General features: G+C 39.8%; 1 protein-coding gene across 2 annotated transcripts in view; it reads right to left on the bottom strand.

Moving 5' to 3' along the window:
* The window catches only part of Slc4a4 (solute carrier family 4 member 4), a 329,959-nt gene that overhangs the window by 25,622 nt on the left and 288,467 nt on the right, over positions 1-15,870 (bottom strand). For both annotated transcript variants that reach the window (XM_013350885.2, XM_005359460.2), the window contains exons 17-19: positions 13,929-14,042; positions 11,852-12,013; positions 1,272-1,450 (exon numbers count right to left, since the gene is read on the bottom strand). In XM_013350885.2, the coding sequence (XP_013206339.1) occupies positions 1,272-1,450; positions 11,852-12,013; positions 13,929-14,042 (455 nt within the window). The remainder of the gene's footprint in view (positions 1-1,271; positions 1,451-11,851; positions 12,014-13,928; positions 14,043-15,870) is intronic.

The raw sequence follows: 15,870 nt of genomic DNA, 5'->3' as shown, positions 1-15,870 counted from the left end.
TATTGAACTCATGAAGAAAAAAAGTGATTCTTCTAATGCTTTTGCTCCTTTCAGAACCAAGAAAGAAAAATCACTTGCTCTTGGTCCATCAATTACTGGCTTCTTTGAAGCCCTTATTTTTCAAACAACTTGTGCTGTTGTGTAATTATACCTTCTTTCATGGGAGACAGATATTACATTGTCCCACATTCTAATTAACAAACAGCTCAGGGAAATTTCATGAGTGCAATAAATCGCAACAGTCTAGTTTCCAAATCTGCAACAACAGAAGTACTTTTTAACAAATATGATACAGTCCAACACCCTCCAGCCCCCAAGAAAGAATCACCCACTGTTGGGGCGTGGGAAATGATGGCTCTGTTGTGTGAGCTATGCAACCCAGCTCTTGGGAGCAAAGCTTACTACAAAAAAACAAAAACAAGACACTCAATAGTGTATAAAGGTTTTCTACTAGTAACACTCACAAGTACTCTGATTTAATATTTGAAGGTTATACTTTCTCAAGTTCTTGTGGGAATAGAAATTGGCTGGGAAATGAGAGTTCTTGACTCCTTCATAGAATACTAGGAATCATGGCACACTTAAGGTTTTGAGGTCTACACATGACTGATTTCCAGCACTCTGCAGCACTCGGCTGCATATTGAAGACAATAAATCACTTATGTTCTCATGTTGCATCATTTAAGATGATAGAAATCAAGAAAATTTACATACTATAAGAAGCAAACTAAAAGCAACAAGTTATCTTTTTTATTAAAAAGTCCTTTCTTGCTGGTGGTAATGGCATACACCTTTAATCCCAGTACTCAGGAGGCAGAGGCAGCCAGATCTCTGAGTTTAAGGACAGTCTGGTCTACAGAGCAAGTTCCAGGACAGCCAGAGTTACGCAGAGACACCTAGTCTTGAAAAACCAAAGAAACATTAAAAAAGAAAAAAAGGTCCTTTTTGGAAAAGATAATTTACTTAAATACCACCATCCGCCTCATCCCCAGACAGTATCCACCTCCACATGATTGATAACCACCATCCGCCTCATCCCCAGATGGTATCCAACTCCACATGGTTGACAACCACCATCCACCACATCCCTAGACAGTGTCCACCTCCACATGATTGACAACCACCATCCACTGCATCCCTAGACAGTGTCCATCTCCACACGATTGACAACCACCATCCACCTCATTCCCAGACAGTGTCCACCTCCACATGATTGACACAAAGATGTGTACTCATGGGCTTTAGGGGGTCATGACCCTGTGACAACACACCTCACTCCGAGAAACTTGGGTTGTTCTCCAGGTGCAGAAGTCTCTGTCTCCATCTTCAGACTGTCGATGTGAGCAATGGAGATGACAGTAGCAGCCACATACCAGGGAAGAGCCATGAAAGAGCACACCACCATGAGGACAGCGACCCAGAACAGGTCCAGGTGGTACCCAGCTCCCTTCTGCAGAAAGAAGTCACAGCACACGTACAGAAATTACCCGAACTTGTCCTCTGGATGTAGTCAGGCGCTGGAATTACAGTTAACAAAAGAACCTTGTTCTGCTTCCTAACAATATCTCTCATAATGGAACCCTTTGAGGAGAGACTTCCCCTTGCTCATAATACTCCTCCAGTGTTAAACACAAAACCAGCTCCTCCAGCACCTGCACAGATACTGTTCTATTACAATTCTGAATAATTAATTTAGACATATGTCCATTTCTCTTGGTATCTACTCATTATAAATTAATCTTTCTGTATCCAATTTTGTCAACCCCCAAAATGAAGGTGGGGGCCTTATCTGGAGAGTTCCTGGGACCATTTGGTGAGGGAACCACAGCAAAGGACCTGGTAGCAACTTCCAAGGGTGTAGCTGCGACATGGGACATGGTGTGTGCTCACTGAGGGAGGCCATGGCCAGTGTGGTAGCGACTGTGAAGGTATCATGACCAGAGCTTGCAAAGCAACAGACCATCCTCTCTGTGGGACAATCCTTAGCAGGCTGCTACTTACAGTGCTACTATGTGTATATGAAGATACCTTACACAATCCTGAGATGGCCTGTAGCTAACCATCTCTCATTTCTCATAGTCTGAGCATAGCCATTTAACCACTTACTAGCCACCATCGTCAAAGTAAAGAATACTCCCTCAATCAAAATAGACCACCCTGTGGTCTCAATAACATTTACTGACTGGACGGGCAGACAACGCAACGAAAGGTCTAGCTCCTTTACTCACTAGATAAATACTGTTCATCATGTCCCCAGTGTTTTTCTGTGGTTATATTTCTCTGCTCTATTTATGAAGAAATCAAAGGCTCATCCCCCTGCGGAGCCGAGGACACTAGAGCTGCCCATCTGCACAGCATGAAGGGAGTGGTACCAAGAGTCAGTCCATGGCTGATCCAAGAGAATAGAGAGGCTAACCCCGGAGAGTGGGGATGTGCTTTACACCACCAACCCAGAGGGTGTTATCATTGGGATCCTGTTACAGTTTGTCAGAACACCGCTCTCCTCAAACAGCATTGCCACGTTTATTCACGGCTCGCACACAAGGTCCAGATTCCCAGAGAATGCACAGCAGGCAGGAGAGCAGGCACGGCTGAGGCATGGTCTCAAAAAGCCAGGTTTGACTGCGGACAGACATTCACTCATACATGTATAGAATCATTTTGCTATAGGAATGCATAAATATGTGAATTGGAAGTGGAGTAAGGCAGAAGAAAAGAAGGCACATATGGGGTAGGGTGACATAAATGTATTCTATAATGACCAAAGAAGTGAGCATCATGATATATTTGAGATCTCAATCAAATTCATTTTCTCAACAAATAATTCACTGGTACCCTAGTACCTGGCATGATTCTAGCTACTGCTGATACGTCTGTGAACAAATATGAAGAATCCTGCTCTCATGTATTTGCCTTCCTATTGTGTGGGACAGCAATGAACAACATACATTTTGAAAGCATCTTACTTGGTAGTAAGCCCCAAGAGGAGTCAGAATATCTTTGGCTTGCATCAGGCATAAGACGGGATACCACTGGAGGACTTTCAGCCGCAGAGTGATCTGACTGCTATGATCTAAGCACTGTGGCTATTGTGTTATGAACAGATTGAATAGGAGCAAGGCCAGCAGAACCAGTTAGGAGGCAGATGCCACAGTTCATTGAGGATATTGCGTTTATGAAGACGGAGGTGGCTGGACTCTGTACATTGAGAATTGCCTTCCCCTACCAGTGTTCATGTCTACGATACTACCGCAGGGCCATTTAGGACCTGGCCTTTGGTATGAGAACCAATGTCTCCAGCCCATGTTTCCTGACCCATGTTCCCCTTGAATTCTACACCAACACCACACATGAGAATCCTTCAGTGTGCTTCCCTCATTAATGCCTTTTGTGTCACTCCTCGTGTTAATATCTGCCTGCCATAAGTTCCACTTTTCTCCTTGGCATAGTCTTTACAGATAGAAGACTGACACTGGCTTTCATATTTCCTAGTAGTTTAAAGACAATGAGATATTCCCTCCCTCCCTCCCTCCCTCCCTCCCTCTCTCTCTCTCTCTCTCTGTATGCCTAATGAATTTATTTTGTCAAATATCAACATGCAAGGTTTACTTACATTCACAACTTACTATGTCTAGGTCAATGTCCTCCATACACTAAAGTCTAGAGGCACAATATTGAAAAGATGGTAAAAGCTTTGCCCCCAAGCTACTGCCATAAACTCTTTAAAGCCAACACTTGCATTAGAGAAGCCACACTCACAATCAGCTCAGAGACACATGGAAACAAGGCTCTCCCAAAGGCACCCCTTAGCTAGAAGCATTTGAAAGGCTCAGTTTGAATGGAAATAAAATAATGTGCCAATACTGCCACCCCTTATCTAAAAACTGGAAGGAGGACAGGAAATAGAAATATTCAAAAATAGCATAAAAACTTATCTGCTCCTTACCATCTCTCTTTGCTACTGGTTTTTCTATATTCTCTTGGATTATATAGCAGCCTCATTTCACTCAATTCTCCCAACCTTCCTTAGTGTGAGCGTTTCAAATGCAATTCTTCAAACTTGTATTCTTTGCCCAACTTAACATATGTTAAAGTCCATCAAGTTGAGTCTCAACTCAAATCCCCCTTTCCTCCACAGGAACCAGCATCCTTCAGCCCTCCAGGCTGTCATTATCACAGGATGCTACTCCTGCCCCTTCACAATGGGCTCTCTTCACAGGCTAATCTTCACACCTCTTAATCAATATGACTCTGTCCTAATCAAGACTGTTCCATGGCTTCCAGTTTTCACGTAAAATACAATAATAGTGAAAACTAAACAGAATAAAACCATCTCTAAGGATATGCATGGACATTTTTATTTCTATAACTATTGGCCAGTCCGCACTCTTGTCAGTGTCTAGCAGTGTCTGGAGACGTTGAGTATCACAATTTGAGAGAAGAGGCTACCCTGGACAGAGCCCAGACATACTGACAAATGGCTCTCAGGACACAATACAGCCACTGCCAACAGCATTGCTCCAACTGTCACGGACGCTGAGGCTGACAGAACTTGTGTTGTGCGATCTGAACCCACTCCCTTTGATCTCGACTGGAGTCACTTGTCCTGTTGGCTGGCTCTCTGCCTCCTGATACATCAGACTCCTCCTCATGCTGGGGCTTCTGTGTGGCAAACTGTTATTGGATACACATTTACTAAACACTTATTCTGTACTAGGCCCCGTGCTCAATTAAACAATGAGTAAGATGAAACCAATTCTTACAGAGAATGCAGGTGACTAGCTGGAGGAAGGCACTAACAAGTGATTCGGTGCAAGACACAGAGTGAGCTCAAGGTAGGTGAGTGCTAACCTTGACACTTCCTTCTGGGAATAGAACAGATATTAAAACAGTTTTACCTTCAGTATCCAGCACAAGTGCTCTGTATATAAGAAGCAATCTAAAAATGTCCTTGACTTCATGACTATAAACCCAAAGGAGACTCCAGCTTCTGAAACGGCAAAGTATTTTCAGCACAAAACAAGAAACCGTCTCTTGGATACTGCATATCCCTCGCTAATACAGAACAAAAAAAACCCAATCATTGAAGACTAAGTCCACATAAATCAAAATAGAAAAGAGAGAAAAGGACTAGAGGCTTAACACTTCGGTGTGGTGCAAGGATGACAAGAGAGGAAGAACTGGAAAGAAAACACAGACATGGGGCAAGCACTCACCATGCTAGGAGCTCACGGGATTTGGGGTGCTAAGAATTTCCCACCAAGAGGTAGCAGATGAGATGGATAAGAGGGCTCAGCCTGGCATGAAATTTAAATGGACTCTACACAGAAATTCACGTGAATTTGGAAGAGACCCTAAAAACTAAGAAGATGGAGTGTTTCGGGGTGGCTCATCTAAATATGGCTAAAGACCATGTAAGAAGCCATTTGATGGGAGTGGGGATGACTTGCAGGTTCTTCAGTTCTTATCTCACACCCTGTATCATAAAGCTAGGAACTACATGACTAAGATAATAAAGCATTTCAGTTACGTGTGTTTATTGAGGCTATGGAGAATTTTGGTGGGCCACAGAAAAGGTTGCAAGAGGAATAAACCGTGGGGCTTACTCTGAAACTCTTTTGGCTGAGAAGTAGGGATGAAGTAATTGCACAAAGCCCTGAAGGAGCTATCATGTGACCACTGGCACAGAATAATATAAATCACTAAGAAAAAACAAAAAGCAAGGGCAATAAGAATTACACTGGGGTGAAGCAAGGTGACACTGGGGGTTTTATATTTAGAAATGCTTTGGATGGAACCACTTTTGATGAAGAGCGATGACCGAGGAGTGAGAAATTGATCTTCCAGCCCACAGCAGCAGCAGAACTGTGAGAATCAAGAAACCACAAACCATTTAAGCAGAGCAATGGCTGGCACTTGTAACCAAGTGCTTGAAATCTAGGTTGCCATTGTTTGACAAGGTTCTTTATATGTCAGGCGGGAGAAACAGATAGTCAAGAGGCGAAAGTTTAGATGGCCGAGGTTGTGAGGGAGGTTGGTTATGATGCTTCACTGGCTGAACTATTACAAAATTTGAGCTTGAAATAAGAGTGCTAAATTCAAGATTATGATAACAAGGACTGATACAAAGAATACAGAGCTAGGTGAAGTTTGGAAGTTTTTTTTTTTTAAATTAAAAACAAACCATGAAAATATCATTATTTTAAAGGTTTCACCACAAAGTATGTTACAGGAAAGTGACTGCCAGGATTATATGATATCTTTCTCTAGATAATGTTTCTAAATGATTTCTGCCTCCGACAAACAGCTCTTGAAGTCACCATTGTGGGAGACATCTCTCTGGTTTTGCAGTCTGAAGCTGGCTCTGCTCCAGCCTGACCGTGATGAACTCGGTTTGCTTTTGAGTACTCTGCAGGAAGGACAAAGGGTGTAACTAGCCAAAATGGCCCCAAAAGCCACGAGTCTTGGTGTTGCCAGCTCAGTGTGGGGTTGTTTAGCACAGTGGCGAGGTGGATGTCATTTCAGCGGGACAGACTGCCAGAGTCTCTTGACACAGAACCAAAGCAAACGCCGCCCCAAGTGTGCGGCTCTCAACACTGCAGTGCCCCCACTGCTATGCTGCCTCAGGTTTTTCTTCTGAATTGAGTTCAGAGCCTGTAGTGAGAACATTTAGTGTCTTTTACAGTTTCAGGCAGAATCTCCAATTTGGGTATTCCACAGCTCTCACTGCCCAGCAGAATGAGAACAAAACCATTTCCAGAGTGCAAAGCCTTTGATTCATGATGAAATGTCAACTGGTGGTGTTGGATTTGTGGCAAATGCCTGGCATCCACACCATTACCATCATCATGAGAAAGAGCAGTTTCAAGTAAACAATTCTAAAAGGGGCAGAAACTCATTTTTGTATACCCGTATCTCATTTTAAAGGCAAACACATTCTCTAGTTTCTAATGTTTCCTACAAGGTCTAGGGAAATAAAATCCCTATAAAGTGTATCAATTCTAAATGCATTTAATTCTAAATTATCAATAAGAAAATGTGATGAGCATTAATAGAAATGTATCTCCAAATGTATCCAGCCAAATTTTGCCGGTGACAGATTAAAATTTAAAGTGGGTTTCCAGTATTTTCAGATTAAAAATGCATTAGTCCAAGTCTATATTCAGCCTTACCGTAAACTAAACTAACACTCAGACCCTCCCAATATTAAAGAAGTCAATGGGGAGTCAGGCTTCTCTCAGTCTTGCCAATGAGCATCCTGCCAAATGAAAAAAGAATCTCCAAGGACATTCTGAAGCATAAACCTGCAGTTGACTTTGTGACTGGAATTCACATTACCTATGTGGCCTGGAAAAGCCCAAGCTAAAAACAGTTTAAAGTGTTTCGTGCTTTCCTCCCTGTGGATGTGCATCTGTGTGCATGTACTAAGGGATGAATGGACACAGACAGAGAGATGGATGGATATGCAGATAAATAATATATGTCATGAATAGTTTACTTATAATATCAAATCTATACTTTGCCATGTTTCCAAATCCAGTGACCATTTAAAGAAAATGCTGAAGACCAGTATATGACCCTATGCGGGAAAGCCATCACTAATAAAGATTGATATCTTTAAAAATTTATTTTCTAAAAATGGCTGGGAAATATCCCCCGTGTAATGTGCTGCTGTCTTTGTTCTTAACATGGCTTTACCATTCTACATTCAAAGATGGATTCCCTCTACATCCCCATAGGAGTGACTGTGACTTCTTTAGTTAACTGACTATGGTCAGGTCAGGAAGCAAAGCTGACAGCTGCAGGTATAACCAGGAATTTTTTTGTTTTGTTTTTTGTTTGTTTGTTTTTTTCTATCTTGCATGTCTTAACTCATGGAAATCAGTTGCCATGGAACAAGTATAAATACCATGCTGTGAGATGTTCAAACCCTATAGAAAAGCCCTGGAGGCTAAGAAGCGATGCAGTGGGGTAGTATGCGAGACTATGTATAGTGTGCAATAGTGCATGAGCATGCTGCATGGAGGAAAATGGACACAGAGGAAGCAGACAACTCATGGGAAAACAATACATTGAACATATAAGTCACATACACGAGTGAAGAAGTAACCATGGACAACCAGCACCACTGAGATTTCAGGTGACACCACCCAATACTATTTAGCTTCAATTCCAAGAGAGACATCAGCAAGAACTGCCCTACAGAACCAGGAAATCCATGGAATAAAAACTAGTAACAGGCCATTTCTGTTGTTGCATTAAAAGCCACACTAAGGTGTTCAATGGTTTGTCAATGAAAAAGTGATGTTATAGAAAGAGCAACAAACAACCTTATTGTTCTGAAAAAAACTAAAAAGAAAGAAAAACAGAGGATCAGAGGGGGAAATCTATAGACTAAAAGTTTATAAATGTTTTAAAATGACAAGTGTGCAAATGCCATTTGGATCCAGATTTAAACAAATAATCTATATCGTTAAAGTTTATTATATTGGGCTGGCAACACGCTTCTCATACAAGAATGAGGACCTGAGTTGAAGTCCTAGAAGCCACATGAAGAAGGCATGATGGAATTCAGGCTCAGTATTGTGGAGGCAGACAGATGATCCCGGGGTATGTTAACTAGCCAGCCTACCCTTGCTGGGTGAGTTTAGGCAAACAATAGGCCCTGTCTCAAAAAACAAGGTGGGCACAATACAGCCAAGGTTGCCCTCTGGCTTGCATGAGCGCCTTCACACAGATGAGGAGCCCATGCATCCACACACAACAACTTCTAGTTTGCTACCTTTATAAAACCTTTGGAAATAATATTTACTGAAAACTCAGAGGATAGTGATTTTGTTAGTATTTTCAGCCTTACAAACAGTAGCTACGTTCTGAAGAGATCTTCCCTTTGGAAATTCATACCATATATTATTTATGGGAATGCAGCAAGCCGCCCAGACTTCCTTTAAAGCATCATACAGAGAAGAATATGGAGCCCAAGTAACACAGTAGTGGCCACAAGTTGATAATAAAAGAATATCTGGGACTACTCTATCATTGTACTTACCTTTTATATGTCTGAAACTTTCAATAGTAATAAATATATTTTTCTAAGGATAAGCAAAAATGATTTTCTCCTGTTAGTAACATGATTAAATGCCTCCCTAAAGCAAATAAAAGCTCCTCTAGAATAAAATAAATTCTTTACTTGACTTTTGAAGTCAAGGCTGACATCTAACTTGCCGCATGGCTGAGGATAACTGTGATGTATTTTACACTATAAAATTAATGCTATTAATCAAATGATTGTATGTAGTCGGTATCAGATATTAGAACCTGTCTGTATTTACATGTGATCTCTGCCAATATATCTGCAAAGATGTCCGAAGGACATTAATAAAAATTAATAGTCTAGCTAATAAACAAATATTTCACTTGTTTCTAGTCAACCGTACTTAAACTCTTGTGATAGTCTTGTTATAAAATTCAGTTGTAAAGTTTTTCATACAACAATATTTTAATAATTTTTAAATGTTCCCTATGGGAAACAACCGCATAAAGAAACATGCCATCCCCGTGCTTCTGCCCCCAACCTTTGACAAATGAATTGCTTGGGCAGAGAAGAATTTAATGAACTTTCAGATTTTACAAACAAGTTTTGAGGATCTGGAGAGATGGCTCAGTGGTTAAGAGCTTCTCATCCTCCTCTTCCAGCAGATCCAAGGTTCAGTTCCCAGAACCCTATCAAGTGGCCCAAAACTGCCTGTAATTTCAACTCTAGGGAATCCAGTGCTCTCTTTTGAGCTCGACAGGCACTCACACACATGTGATATACACTCTCACAGGCACACATATATAAATATAAATCAAAACAAGATGGCAAGAAAGACTTGTCCTCCACTGTGTTCCTTATAGAATTAACAGAGTAGGATAGGAGACTCAGAATTGGATACTGTAAAGCATTCACTAAAAGCCTGACAAATGGGTTGCCGTTCTGCTGTGGAAGCAAGGCATACACACGTTAGCAGTTAAACAACAGTCTTCAAATGGAAAATGTGGCACCTTATCTATTCATGGTGTACAATACATATACAGTTATGTTAATGGGAGTTTCCAACTGAATATTCCACTGTTCCCCCACTGATAATTCAGAATCAGTGCAGTATTTTATATCAGTGACCACATCAAGATTTCGTTCTATAAAATTCTGCTTTCTGACCTCCAGCATTAGTTCAGAATTCACCAGTAATTCTCATGCTTCCGTATTTTCCTTCCACTGAAATACAGGCCAGTCTTCCTTCTACCCTTCCACCTCTCTGAATACACCAGGAAATCGCTGCATCCCTTATCACTATCTTCCTTAGGACTTCAGCAACTGTGCAGGAAGATTTCCTCGTGGTGACCCTCTGTGCCAGGGAAGTCAACAACTGCACAGGCTAGGCTTTCACCGGGAGTCCTTACCCCCACCTTCCCAGACCACTTCAGGAATGACTCACATACTGTGGAGTTCATCATTGCTTTCTTTCCCCTGAAACCTTCAAAATGGAAACAGCTCCTCTTTACCGGAGTTCGCTTCTATTCCAAGTTTTATGAGTTATGAGATTTATTTCTCCCTCGCCCTCATCTGTAGTTCTAAGTAAATGGTTTATCATCTCTCTGGTTTATGTATCTGCCTGGTGTGTTTCTATACTCAAATGCTCTTATTCTCTCTGGATATTCCCTTCGGCCAATCCTTTGCTAAATTCATTCTGCGCAATGTACTTTCCTGCCTCTGGGTATGATTCTAATACATTTTCAGGTTTCTCTTACATTAAAAAGATTCCGAAAAGGTAATGAGTTAATATATAATATGAAGTGCTTAGAAAATAACCTGATTCATGGTCAGTAACCATTAAATTTTAATCCTTTTTACTTTTATTATTCCTCTCTCATCCCCTACATGGTATTTTTGAAATTATTTGTGACCTACAGTGACCTAAAATATCATCAAATATGGATAAAATTTATCTAATATAGTAACAATTTATGCAGCTCTCTTGAAAGATATCCTATACCACTGAAACATTCTTTGGGCCTATGACAATGTCAATCAACTAATGTTTGCAAACTTAAAATATAAGAATAAAAACTTTTCTCCATTCTTTATGATCTTTACTGATTCTAAGATGATCTTTAAGATTTATGATCTTTAGGATTCTAAGATGAATCTTTTAAGGAAAGGGAGTGGAGTATGAAGACTTACCAACGGCTTGTAACTGCACATCTGAAAAATCTTTAACAATAAATCTTTGCTCATTCTCCAGCACTAAGATTTATGTGATTAAAGAGATCAACTACTCTGATCTGACCTGGTCATTATAGACTGTCTACATGTTTCAAATAGTCACATTAGACTCCCAACAGAGGCAATCAACTTTTTAGTGTGTACAGTAGTGGGAAAGGAACCTAGGGCCTTGCAATGTACATAAGCACTCTATTTACCTAGCTACCCACTTCCTAGTCCCTATAAAGTTCTTGGAAAAAAAAAAAAGATACTGAGTTTATTTAACAGAGAGCAGGAGCCTTAATTAAATCTTTGATTACCACGTCTTCAGGAAGGTGGTTACCACTCCCAAATCAGAAGTGGGGCAACTGTTGCATACACCCTTTCTTCAATAGTGACAGAAATACAAGTTGAAATGTATTCCTCATATTGAAGAAAGTGTGTCCTGAGCTGCTGCACCAAGGACCTTGTCAACAAATGGATCTTTGATGAGTTCTCATTATTGAAGAACTCTCAATAAAGCCCAGTTGGTTTTGAATCAGTAGATATTATCAAGAATGAAGAAAACAGCAGAAGGCAGAGATCCCCATTTTCATGGACGCTTACCTTGAGCTTATGTTCTTTCCTGTTCACAATCACAGCTGTGATTTGCTGGTCCATGAAAATCAGAATGGTGACTAACAGAGCCGGGATAGCAGCGGCAAGGCACACCCACCAGGGGTTTCCTCCAAATGGCGGGACAAACCAGCCCCTGTTAGGACTTGTTGGCTGAAAGCAAAGAGAAACTTTTTCAGAACAATGTTCATATATGCTACATGGTTAAAAAATATTCAGGGTTTGGAGGGTCAACATATTAAAAAGTAGAAACAGCTATAATCTGGAGGAAAAGATTATTTAACAGAAATCTTCCCAAAAGGTGTTATTTTGGAGATGATCGCTAAAGGAAAGAAAATGAAAAAGATGGGCTATTGAGAAAGCAGAGGCTGACATTTTAAATACATTAAACTAGTTGAGATATGGCATCAGATGGAAAACACAAAATTCTAACATTAAGAAACACAGAAGAAAACCCCAAATGTAATATCCTATGAAAAGGTAATAAAACTACAAAGCCACCACAAATTCTGTTTGAATTTTAGCACCGAACACTTGTTTCTACTTTTGCCAAAAACTGGCTTCATAATATATAAGACTATTTACATGGTATAACTAAACTAATTGAAACATTTGGAACTCTTATTTTACAAGTGATAATTATCTAGAAGTGATTAAATCCCCAGAACTGTTTCAGAAAACGAGAAAAAGATTGACATTTTTCTACTTTCATTAGATCATATATGCCTGTTAACAGAAAGAAAAAGTTCTGTTATTTCCTACTTTAAGAAAAGCATATAAATATAAATATAACACCACTTATAAATTTGTTTCTCCTGTCTTTCTTTTTCTTTCTTCCTTCCTTTCTTTTCTCTCCTCCCCCCCCCCACCTCCTTTTGACACAGGGTCTTCTTCTACAGTCTAGGCTGGCCAGGAATTGCCTATGTAATACAGACTGGCCTTGAACTTACAGAAATTCTCCTGCCTCAGTCTCCTGAGTGCCAGGCTTACAGGCATAAACACAAACCCTGACTGTATGTTCCCTTTCCTCTTACTCAAAACTCCATCATCGAAACAAAACCCATCTTCACGCTACCTATACCACACATTGTGAGCTTGTAGGACAAAACATTAAGATAGTTCATCTTGCTTATTAAAGCACTTTGACTCCCCCAGGATGGAGTCTGGCTCCAAGCAAACATTTAGAAAATACTGGAGTAAATGCATTACTTATTATATTAACTAGAATTTATGTTTGCTAGTGAATATGATATTATGCCAAAGATATTCTCTGTTTTGTATGTGTGTACATGTGCATATCCCTTTCTCATTAGCTAGTTATATAAAACTGCCATCAGCTTAATAATGTTTGACATTATTATATCAGTGGTGGAGAACAGACTAAGGATTGTTCTAGAAAATAGGTTATAATTTTGCAATGGAAAACTACATAGAAATATAACTATGAACAACTGACATGTAAATTTTATATATTATACACATATATACATCATGTATGTATACATATATATATATATATGTACACATACACACACAGTAAATCCAGAAAATACATAATTCTTCTGTCCTCTTTGTAACAAACTTCATAAGTGTTCCTGGCAGGTAGGAGAAAAAGACCTTCAAGTTAGAACATGAAGGCTTGAATTCTACCTTCACAGCTTCCCCCCACTACTTAAGATGTGATGGTCGCTTTTCTTAGTGTTTGTGAGCATGTGGTTTATAAAACAGAAGTATGTACTTCTCAGAACTGCTATATGAATCAGGCCAATTGGTTCTAAAAGAGTATCTGAAATATTCTAAAACATATAAGGCAGAATTAGTTCATGCTATATGCTATTTTAAAATAAAATTCAGTAATGTACAAAGTCTGAATTTGATCCTAACTGTGGCATTTAATTTTAGCAAAGAAACTAGACTAACTATAAATGAGCCTAAAAAGGATTACTCTGAAGGGAAAAAGGCTAATTATGCAAAACTAACTGAAGTCAATTCACAATAAACTACATCAGGGGATAAGAGAAAAAGCCAAAGGGTTTGAGGAAGAAGCAAAAGGGAGACATTCACTTACCTTGAACTCGCTTGGCACAATTAATTTTGGAGTGTCCACACCTACTAGGGCATCTATTACACAGAATATGAGAATAGACAAGATAATGGCAAAATCACTGATCAGTTTTCTTGCCTGGAAAAATAAAAAAAAAACCAAAGAATTATTTAGTACTAGATAAACATGGCAGTTCATATGTTTGAAGGGAAAAAGAATTTGATATTTACTAACAATTTGTCAACAAATTATCCAATGGCCAGACATAGAAGATATCACTCAATCAGGACATAACCTTTGTCCTACGTGCAGCATGAGAGACATTTGTATAAGAATAAAATGTAGGCAAATATTCCACAATGAACTAGAACTCAGTTTATCTGGAAAGCAGTGATATAAGTAATAAATAAAACAATAGTGTCTTAGTCTTAGTCAGTTCTATTGCTGAGAAGAGACACCATGATGAAGGCAACTATTGTAAAAGAAGGCATTTACTTGGGGTTTGCTTATAGTTTCAGAGGCTAGTCCATTATCATCACTGTAGCACACAGGCAAGCGTGGTTGTAGAGAAGTATCTGAGAGATCTAGATGCTGATTTGTAGGCAGGAATAAAGAGACTGGGCCTGGCATGGGCTTTTGAAACCTCAAAGCCCACCTTCAGTTACATGCTTCCTCCAATCACAACAAGGCCACACCTCCTAGTCCTTAGACTCCTTTTAAATAGTTCCATTTCCTGGTGACTAAGTATTCAAATATATGAACCTATGGGGTACACTATTATTCAAACCGCCACAAATAGAAATCCCATTAAGTAACCTGAGAATGGTACAAATCTATCAGGAGATTACAAGTTCTAACTCATGATCACAATCAGTTATTACAATTCACAGTAAAGCCCGGAGATGGTATATAGGAACTGAAGGCTGCATAGGCTTTGTCTAAGAAAGCATCTTTTTTTGGACTAGTGCTGGAACATTCCTCGATGTGAGAAATGTCTTCACTGCTTGCTGTGGGACAATGGTTTTACCGTGTAAAGATTTGTTTCTTGTACTTGTTTAATAAAACATTGATTGGCCAGTAGCTAGGCAAGAAGTATAGGCAGGGTGACCATGCAGGAAGTAGAGGTGGGGAGACGAGAAAAGGAGAATTCTGCTAGGAGGAAAGGTCAGTATGCAGCCATCACCCAGATACAGAGCAAGATGTGACTGCATTGCTGAGAAAGGTACCAAGCCACGTGGCTAACACAGACAAGAATTATCGGCTAATATAATTTATAAAGGTTAATAAGAAGCCTGAGCTACTAGGCAAACCAGTTTATATTTAATGTAGACCTCTGTGTGTTTCTTTGGGACAGAATGGCTGCAGGACCAGGCGGGACAGAAACCTCTGTCAACAATTGCAAAAGTGTGATCACCATTATTTGGTCATCCAATGTCCTAAGTGTCTCCTCTAGCCGGTATAAGGACTGAGCATTAAACCCCGTGCTTTTCCATGAAGAAGTGCAAAATGTCTACTTACAAGTCATTAAGAGGAGCACAGGACCCTTTGGTTGTACTAGGGTATCTCTGTAGTTACTAGAGGCACTACTAGGGGCCTAACAGCTTAACTAGAACAGACAACTGAGTTTCTCATGGGCAATCACACAGTTACATGTCTCATTAATTGTTCATTTAGAATAACTTGGTTCTTAATATTTTACTTGGTGATAAGAACATCTTAGTGAGTAAAACAGACATAATCCATGTCTTCTTGAATCCCCAAGCCATGTTATAGCCAACAAAGCTTGCTTCTATGTAGAATTAGGGTTGACTTCAACATCAAGTTGAAAAAGGCAAATGGTTCCTTTATCAAAAATGAGGTGTTCATAGGTTTGTGGGTTAAAATCTGGGTCTTCTATACGATTCCATTGGTCGACTTCTCTGTTTTTATACCAATACCAAGCTGTTTTCAATACTGTAGCTCTGTA

This window comes from Microtus ochrogaster, linkage group LG1 (assembly GCF_000317375.1).
Source record: "Microtus ochrogaster isolate Prairie Vole_2 linkage group LG1, MicOch1.0, whole genome shotgun sequence".
Classification (NCBI taxonomy): Eukaryota; Metazoa; Chordata; class Mammalia; order Rodentia; family Cricetidae; genus Microtus; species Microtus ochrogaster.
Note: the sequence above shows the minus strand (reverse complement) of the source record. Positions and strands in the feature narration are given on the sequence as shown.